The following is a 10315-nucleotide window of genomic DNA, read 5'->3' on the forward strand; positions in this document are numbered from 1 at the left end:
CATTCTTACACATTTACATAAACACATTTGACAGACAAAATACTGAAAGCAACTTTGAGCATTAAAGGTTTATATTTAAGCATATTTTGTGTTAGCCGAGTTAAACTTCTTACATTTCAAATTACACTTGAACTACTGTGTTTATTGTCAATGTACTTGCACAATCACTGACTTTTGTATGAGGAGGAGCCCACTGAACAAACACACCAGACCCACCTCATTCTGTACAGATAGAGGGGTAGAGCTGCTTTTTGCTGAGCGCATTTCAAACATCAGTAAATATTCAATAATCTCTTAATGACTTAAATTGTTAAAATTACTTAATGGTTTAAAAGGAGTCAATGAACAAACGAAGAAAAACACGGTGAACCAAAGCAGAAGAGAAGTGTTCAAAGGTGCCAGAAGAAAGCAATCACTGTTTTCACAAATCACAAGTTCTGGAATGCATATGTGCAAAACACTTTCAGGAGAGATACCGTACCAGTGTAACATATCAGCTGCAACTATATCTAATTCTCAAGGAAGTAAATACTCATGTAGGATAACTTTACACAAATATGCCTTCCACACACTACAATGAAAAACAATCTTTATGTTTCTAGTTACCATTTTGAATTCAATGGCATCCAAATGAAGTAAAAATTGTATGATTATATTGATAAACCATAGAAACCTATAAACCAATCCACAGTTTTGAGAATAGGCGATTGCAATATTAATATTAAAACAGTGAATTGCCCGTGTATTCACAAGCAGTGTTAGGTGTACCTAGTTACTAAGTAATTAGTTACTGTAATTTAATTACTTTTCCCTTGAAAATTAATGTAAGGGATTACTCTAATTTTTCTGTAATTTAATTACAGTTACTTTTGATGTAATTAAACTAAATACTTTGTGTAATATATGTGTGTGAAATAGTGGAACTGACATCAAAATTCTAAGTCTAACTTTAAAATATGTGCTTTAATGTATAATTCTCACATTTGTAATGCTTTGGTCAGTTAATAATACTACTTTATGTAGTTTTATAGTATTTATTTGAATGAATTAAAAGAGCCGTTTCATGTCTATCCTTGAATCAATTAACAAATCAAGGTTGATATAGGATATAGAAAGTAATTAGTAATAAGTAACTAAATACTTTTTGGAGAGAGTAATTTGTACAGTAATCTAATTACCCTATTGAATATGTAATTAGTAACTAGTAATTAATTACTTTTTCAGAGTAACTTGCCCAACACTGTTCACAAGCAAGCAACTTTATTTCACATGCACAATGTGAAAAACAATCTTTGCCAATTTTGTCTTCACTTTAAAACACAAACGTGATCACTTGTATATCTTTTTTCATTTTCACCACAAATATTTGTTTCTATAAGCTAACAAACTCTCGGTTTCCATGACAACTGTTTGATTCTGGGAGTGATAGGTGGGGAATATCGGGAATATCCCAGGCTGGCACAAAACTCTCCCTGGCACCAAACGAGTGATGATAAACGATAAGAAAAGAGAAACACTCTACAGAACCACCCGAGTTATGTCAAAATGAGATACGTCAAACAAATCAGAGACATGAATGCAAATTAAAATGCCTTACGGATACAGATATACGTCGTTGACATACCAAAACATACATTGATCAAATACTTTTTCAAATAAAAAATGCTCATAACATGCTGTCTAATTGCTATACTTTATAGGAATTCCTACCTTAAGAGTATTCGTATATCCAAGCGACTCACCCTGTGAAGAATTACACGTGAACGTGAGAAAATGTAATAAAGTGGCGCGTTTATTGTTCATAAAAAAGCGCTGACCCTCCTCGAAGTCCATAAGCGTCTGCTCGTGCCCACCTCTTTTACTTTCGACTAGTTTGAAATAAACTAAACCCTCCTGTCCGTGTTTTTTTTTTTACAGGGCAAGTGGGAGTACCTCACGAAGCAGCTGATAGTTAATGAAAAATCAACTGGGCACACCAGCCAGTTCTCTCCTCAACATGACATAAAACGACCCAGTCAACGAATCACTACACTTACTATGGGAAATCATTGATTATTTTGTCAGCTTGATTGATTTTGGTCGCATAAATCAAGAAAACAAACGATTTTGTTGTTTTGTGACATTTTTAATAAATCTGAGCTTAATAGCCACACACACATATTTGACCCTGACGTGTTTTTAAGATTCACCCTTTAAACAGAACAATTAAACGGGATGGGCCACTGATTCTGTGTTGGGGACAATTGAACCGGGCTACTTATATCGATCTACCTTTGTTTCTTTGTTATTGTATAACGCGCTTTCTTAGCAGAGTTAAGAATTAAGTCAGACGAAGAGTAAAAATAGCTCGATTTGAGATTACATGCTCGACAAACCATAACGTACCTTATACTTTTGTATCCACATGCTTACTGATAACAAGCAAGCGGAAGCTTTCAAGCTGCTCTGAATGTGTGATACTGTACACTAGAGGGCGCTCTGTGCGTGCTCGTCCGCCTGAGTTGGAAAAACAAATTCAGTTTCCTTATTGTAGTCTACACAACTTGTTGTACCAAGAACAAAATCATAATAAATATGTCAATCAATTACAAAATAAAGACAAAAAAATCACTTTGATTTTGCCAAGTAAGATGTTTTACTGGATCTACATTTTTCTTGGTCCTCCTGGGACAGCATGAATTCCTGTCAAACAAACATCTTAATCTCCACCCCATCTTAACCCAATTCCTAACTAAATTCTAATTTAAATCATTTAGTCATAATGGCAATTGTTTTGGAATTTTAATGGACACTTCATTTTCACCTTATCTTGCTTTCTTTTTTTGCATCTTTTATCATAATAATGACATTGTAGTGTGTGCATTCTGTAACACAAATATAAATTATGGTGAAATAAAGCATTTTTTACAAAGTGTTTTTTATCTTTTACATAACACACAGTTTAATGTGACGACTGCAAATGCAATACACATTCAGCATTACTGTTACAGACTTCTGTGATCATATTACATCGTGTATAGTATAAAATGTTATTTGTAGCAGAAAGATATGCCTCAGATATAAGACAGCCACAGACAGACAACAATGTGAAAGTATGTTAAACATAAGGTAACTGACACACGAATTGAGTAATCACCATGGGATGCTATTGCCTTTCCAATCTAAAAGAGTTCCAGTGTCTTTCTCTGTGAGGTTTGTGATGACTCCCAGCATGCCTCTGACACTTTCAGCTGCTGTCAGGGGAGCCTGAGGGTGCCATGAGAAAATGACAAATGTGATGATGCCAGTGAAAGTAAGCCAAAAGGGAAGTGTGAAAACAAGCAAAAAGTAAACTTTAAAGGACAGGTTTTGCTTCAGGCTTTACCTCTGAACCCCCCATCTCTGTTTGAACCCATCCTGGATGGAGGGCCATAACAAGTATGCCATCATTTTTTAAATCCTCTGCCAAGCAGCGTGTTAACATGTTTAGTGCAGCCTGGGGTGAGATGAAGGAATTCAATACGACTGTAGTTTGTGTACTAAATGAAGAAATATCAGCAAGTAGATAAGAGAACAGGGGTACCTTGCTAACTCGGTAGGGGTACATTGGAGCCTGGGAGAAATTTTCATGGCACATGGTGATGGAAGACAGTAGTGTGGAGACATTGATGATAGCGGATCTTTTGCAAGACATGCTGGTTTGATGAGAAAATTGAGCTGCAGCCTTACATAGGAGAGGGCGGAAATCCTGAAAAAGAAATGCTGTCATTGAAAGAATTTATACAAATACAACACCGCTCTCATTCAGAAACCTTGTATCTCCATAATTTGTGATTTGATTTGATTTTTTACATAAATCATTATTATTAGTCACCCTTTATGTTTGTCTCTGGATTTTGCAAATTTCGAATAAATAAAAAGTATTAAAAAGAGCTTTGAATGTAAATGGGGTCTTTGACGGTGCACCCACCTTTGCGACGATCATGGGTCCTACAACATTAGTTGTATACACGTCGACCATCGTACTTTTTCCCGTGTCTGCTAGTGATCCTGGTATATTCACGCCCGCATTGTTGATGATCAGATTCAAGCCTTTGTCCTGCACCTTAGCTTCCACCAGCTTTGAGGCCTCTGTAATACTAGCCGGACAACCAATGTCTAAAGATAGAAAAAGAACATTTCTTTAATAACACACCATGACATCACAATAAAAGAATATTCACACAGTTCTGTATCGAATAAATGATAATTCACTTACTGTATGTAGGAAATTAATTTGTCATAAACTATTTGATTTGGTTGTGAATTTCTCACCAAGCTGGACAACTGTGATCACATCTTGGTGCTTCTGAGCTAGTTCCTGGAGTTCCTGAAACAGATTGGAAATGCTTCTCAGAAGGAATGTAAAAAAATCATTACTGAATGACACATTTTACAGACACATCTGAGTGTCATAATCCAGCATTAATCTACAGTACAGGAACAGTAATGGCCGAGTTGTCCAACTGGTTGGGCATTGTGACAGTGAGTCATCTGTGTTTTCTTTGTAAAACTAAAACATTTCAAGTTTCACAAATGTCAATACGATCTCTTTCACAGATGTCAGTAACATCTATTGCATTGACATTTATCATAACATTTTGTGGGCATATAAAAAACATCAAATTAAAATGAAACTTTACTGTAAACAGCATGAAACATGAAAACCTGAAAACATGTTTGACATTCTTGTTTCTTACCTGTGCTCTTGGTCCGTTTGGGTCTCTACAACCAGCAAATATCTTAACTGGACCCAAAGGTGAATCAACCAACTGGCGAACAAGCTCAAATCCAATTCCCCGGTTTGATCCAGTCACCAGAACACTGTAACATATTCTACATGCCATTGTCAGCCAGAGACTCAGTTCGTGACCTGCCACTACACCCTATCTCTAATGGAATGCATGTGCATGTATGTAAGTGTGTATGCATGACGTGTGGGAGTAAATGGTTGTTATGGAGTGATCAGTCTTTTAACTCTTTGAAGGTCTGTGAATGTTTACTGTGTGCCACAACTTCCCTCCCAGGCTGCAACGCTTGTTTTTAGATGGAAGGAAAATATTTGCATTACATTTACATATACATCTATCAGAGTTTTTATCCTAAATTTCTTACAAATGAGCAATGCAGCTTACAAATGAGAAAATATTTCTGTTAACATAATCTACAGTGCATTGGAAAGAAATGTCATGCCAGCTTTCTGAACTTCCCTTTTTAGACGATCATTTTAAAGTGTGAAGTTATGCAGGAACTTCAGTGAGCTTGTTTGGACAGCGTGAATTTAACAGAAGCAACATGACCATTAGATTCAGGAACTTATTATATACATTTCAAGCAGGAAAATTGTCTGACTTGATGAAAAAAACATAAAAAAGTTTATTAGTTGATTACGCATACTTACACTAAAGATGTTTTAATTACAACACAAAAAAAGCTTTTTTTCAGACATACCGCAGACAAGGGTAAGACAAAGATGTGAAAATATGTGTTTAACATAAGGAAGTTAAACATGCAAACCACAAGAGAACTAAAAGTCTTATTTGAGAGTCTGTTTTGTTTTTGTAAAACAGTTTTTTGTAAAGTTTTAAATAATTGTACTAATTGACTAAACATTATTTGACACATTATTGAATAACTAAAAACTAATTGTGTTAAACGTACACTTGAAAATGGTCTTGTATCTAATGTGATAACATAAAAAATAGATCTACGTCAGAAATACTGTATATTACAATGCACTCTTTTTACAGCACGAAAAACAGCCTTGTGTTGCCCAACAAGTTTTAATGTCACAATGACTTGTTACAATTGAAACAGTGGAGAGCAGTAAATACTGTGATCACATCATTTGTATAGCAAATAGTGCACAGGCACGCATATGAAATAACACTATTAAAAATGTATTATTCAAATTTTAGAATTATTCTTGAAGTTTTTGTTCTTTCTCTTGCTTCTTTTCTGCTATATGCAGCCATTAAAGATCAGACCTGGGGATGAAGTTGAATCACATGATTTATAACACATTATCTTCCTGAGACCCAAGCGTAGCATTTAGTCCACTGTAGTGGACAATATGTTTAATGAATTACTCTGACACCATACATGTTTTAAGTTTTAAGTGGTAGAGCACATTCTGAGTTTTTAGAGGCACTCTTATGGTAATATGATAATATTTTGCAATGAAATCTCAATGAATTTTTTTAAAAAAAAATCATTAATTAAATTGTTATGGTTTTTAAAAAATCTAAATACGACTTTCTGTCAACAAACAGGACATTGATTTGTAGTGCTCGAGACCGGTCTTGGTCTTGTTTTTTTGATGATCTTGGTCTTGTCTCGGTCTCGACTGTCATTGGACTCTGTCTTGTCTTGGTCTCAGACTTAGTGGTCTCGGGATTTTAATTCAAGACCGGTCAAGACCACAACTGTCGAATTACATTGCTGGTGCATTGTCTGATTTATGTGTTAACATCATTCATGTGATTGGATGTAAAACTTCTGGCTTTAAAAGCATTCACCACTTGTTCCTTATTTGATTTGTTACTTTTGTTACTCTTACTGCTGGTAAGAGAAGAATGGGGGATTGTCTTAAAGAAATCTGTCAACAAAATGAATACACACAAAGGCCCACAATATCCGAGATGTGACTGCAAAAAAGGTACGTAAGTATGAGATCTTGTTTTTTACTTTATAACATCTGATGTGATATTGATTTTGTATAATTATTCAACAAACCTTGAATTAATAAATCACTTATGTTTTATACACAATTTAGCACAAGTTTTTGTTCTATTTTGGCTAGTCCCAAACAAATCTAGAACAAATCTGAACTTAGGTGCATTTCCGAGAAACACAAAGCTATTTTGCTATTGATTAGATAAAAAAGCAATGAAACTAATTAAGTCACTGAATGTTTTGTTTTATTGAAGGTCACGACTTAAATTGATATTGGGTATTTATCCTTTTTTTATGTTTAGTTGTTGGATTTTTTACCTGCATAAAAATTGTAATATGTTACAGTAGGTGGGTGATAAAACATGGAACATAAAACATCACACATACATTTCCGCACAATAAATCACCCAAGTTACTTCTATTATTATTTTATTATGAGTCTTGGTCTCGACACCCTCTGGTCTCAGTCTTGGTGGTCTCGACTACAACACTATTGATTTCATATGTCCACCTTATGGACACCGGACGTAAAGCATGTAAATCCAGCAATTTAGGAGAAGTGAACAAAATTAATTATATATGAATATAAATATGAAATATAAGATATTCTGAAATGTTGCCAATTATTATTCCCATTACAACACTTCTTTTTATTACATGTTACAACAAGAACACATTCATATACAAATTAGATACAATCAGATACTAATTAAAATAGTATAATCAAATAATTCTGTTATATCTTTCATTGAGAATAATGTTTGGATATACACCACAGATATACAGTACAATGTAGGCTACACTATAGTGGACATTAAAACATATTTATTTTCCATTTGTTTTAGCACAAAACACGAAAACGAATTTCAACAAAACTTTTTTCCTTGGGTCTCAGGAGAAATATAGGGAGTAACAGATATTTTATCTCTGAGGTTTTTGTAAATGTTTACCGAGTGCCACCTTTAATGAATCCCTCCCTGAGTCCACAAAAGCCCTGTTCAGTCAAACAACCAAAAGCTAAAAGTTGAATACATCTACTACTTCCAAAACATGCTTATATGTAATTTCACTGTTACTCTGTTATGTGCAGCGGAATGAAAATATCTGTCTTCTTTTCTTAACCTCACAGCTTAATGGTTTGAATAATTTGTGGCAACGCAAAAAAATATTTTATTTTCAAAATAAAAGTTACATAGTTAAAGCTGTTTTCAGGAATTTATTGTATTCATATATTTTTTCAGATGCATTGTAAATTGATCTGGATTCCGAAAGTGTCTGCACATAGCCTGCTGCAGAAAGGTAGACATAACACAGAGGTATAAAATAATTTTGGCCACTAGGTGGCAGAACTTAAGTACTTTTGTCAGCAGGGTGGTTTGGTGAATGAACCTGTCTGAAAGCACTCGATTAAACACACATACACAGATGATGACCATTTTGTTGCCAAACATACTGGCGGTCAAAAAAGTACTAGAGACATCTACACAGTAATTTTCCTTTACATATTTACTTTAAGTACTGGTTTTAAACGACTTCTAGACACAAAACACATTAATGCATGTTTCTTGCTCTCATACCTTTTCACAACCACATGCACACAGAGAGGAACACTAAACAGCCTTTCCTCTCAAACTAGGACAAAGAGCTGATACAGACATGTAACCATGGTGACCAGGTGACGTCTCACATTCCGGCTAGAGCTCTCCAATTTCAGAAGGGAGGCCTGAGGCCAATATTCATTTACCTCAATCATACCAACTACAATCCTGCCAGTCACTGAAAGGACTATGATAAACAACTCGACCAGAATGCTAGACAACTTTGGTGATGTGTCTTATGTGTGAAAATAGTCACAAAGAAGATTTTTCCTGTAGAAGGGAATGTCCACAGGTCATGCACAGGTGGACACCCATCTAGATTCCACTACAACCCGCCATATCCACACTAGGCAGGGCACTGTCATTTACATTTATGCATTCAAACTACACACTCATATTTGCCATGGCCCATGTTGTGTGACAAGTCAAAGGCCAATCATACCATTTCAAGAATTCTTTGTCTTAAAGCTAAAGCCAATGGAAAGCCGGGTAGGCAGCTGAGAGGCTGACGGTTTGGGTCTGGTAACCTGCTGAGGGATGTAGAAGAACCAGGGGAATGTCTTAAAAGCTGAGCGTACCGACTAGTCTGGCAGCATTCCTCATACACATACACACCTCAAACACCCACAAAAATCTCTTCCCTCAAAACCTGTATGCTGCTTTTAAAGATAAGATCTCTTCAATGGTGCATTGCAGCATAACAGTACCGAGTTTCCCTGGTTTTTATCCAGTATTAAAAATATCACCAGTCGTGTTTCTCATTAAACATTAATGAACGCTGGTCTATATTGACTGGGCCATTTTCAGTCCTCCGCAAGGCTACGCAAGACTTCATGTTCTCATGTTTTATTGGTGATCTGATTAAATAAATAAATGATGAACATTTGCCAATACTGATAAAATCAGCATACAGTCAGGTGAATTGTAACTTGTCACCTGTACTCAGGAAGTTCTTTTATTATTGTGTAGAAAAATATAAATATTGATATAAATTAAAGTGTGAATTAATGATATTACAATATATGACTCCACAACAGAATCATTTTAGTGACTATACTGATAAAACACAATTTGTTTTTCGCATGTCTAGATCGCCATTATTTGTGCTATTATTTCAATGCTCTTTTGTGTGAATGCTCATAGGATATAAATATCAGAAGTGAACAACTTAACGTGTGGTTCGAGAATAGAGAAATTCTTGTAATTCCAGACAGGTATGCTTGGCATGTTTGTCCATTCAGCCGACACGGTTGAGGTAGGAGCACCTGTTCAAGATAATGAGACGAGATCTGTCCTGTTAAGATGATGCCCTTTTCCTATTGTCACAATGTCACTTTTCTAAACCAACCTAAAAGCAATGTTTTACTATTAGTCTTCAAATTCATTAAGTTAAATAGGTGTCATTTGCACACTTTATTTCTGCCTTCACGTGCTCTCGGCAACTCAATAATTCCCACTTCAACCCAGAGGTAACGTCTTGATTTAGTAACATTAAATGTATTTAGTAGCATTAAAACATGACAAGTATCTGCTAACATTAAAAGAGCACCGTTCCATAAAATATTTCCAAGTTGAATTTCCGAGAGCACGTGAAGGCAGGATAAGATTAGAAAATAACCAGATTGTTTTGACAGAAACTTCAAGTCAACTTCCACCGCATGAAATTCCCCCGAAAAGTAACGTGTGCTCAGGTCAAGATGACAGCACTTCAACGGATTCCTGATAATTCAAGTGGAGTTTCGCCTCTTTTTTTCCTGGTTAAATGAGGTCCGAGGAAGACCAGTGATGGGAGTATTTCATATCTTATCAGTTTGTACTAACCAGAGCCGTTTTGAATAGCTCACATTCTTAAGCATTCATCACCTAAGCAGTTAAAAACGTGTTTCTCTCTTTTACAAGGCAATTGAATTAAACCCACACAGCTCTGCATGATAAATACATAAAGTTTTAGTTATACAAAAAAATGTGAATGTATTTAGATAGTAAGAGCTCAGAGGCACAAAACAGCCCCATCTGCTTGCGAA

The 10315-nt window shown here is 35.4% G+C and overlaps 1 protein-coding gene across 1 annotated transcript; it reads right to left on the reverse strand.

Moving 5' to 3' along the window:
- Window positions 1–2598: 2598 nt before the first annotated feature.
- On the reverse strand, window positions 2599–4969 carry zgc:158868 (uncharacterized protein LOC791147 homolog). Its single transcript, XM_057348450.1, has 6 exons — window positions 4719–4969; window positions 4294–4348; window positions 3950–4137; window positions 3563–3727; window positions 3365–3475; window positions 2599–3246 (listed from the first exon to the last, which is right to left on the reverse strand). Exons 1-6 carry the CDS (start codon window positions 4863–4865, stop codon window positions 3133–3135), a joined length of 780 nt encoding a protein of 259 aa, XP_057204433.1. The 5' UTR covers window positions 4866–4969; the 3' UTR covers window positions 2599–3132.
- Window positions 4970–10315: the final 5346 nt, after the last annotated feature.

The sequence above is a fragment of the Triplophysa rosa genome, linkage group LG12 (assembly GCF_024868665.1).
Source record: "Triplophysa rosa linkage group LG12, Trosa_1v2, whole genome shotgun sequence".
Lineage (NCBI taxonomy): Eukaryota > Metazoa > Chordata > Actinopteri > Cypriniformes > Nemacheilidae > Triplophysa > Triplophysa rosa.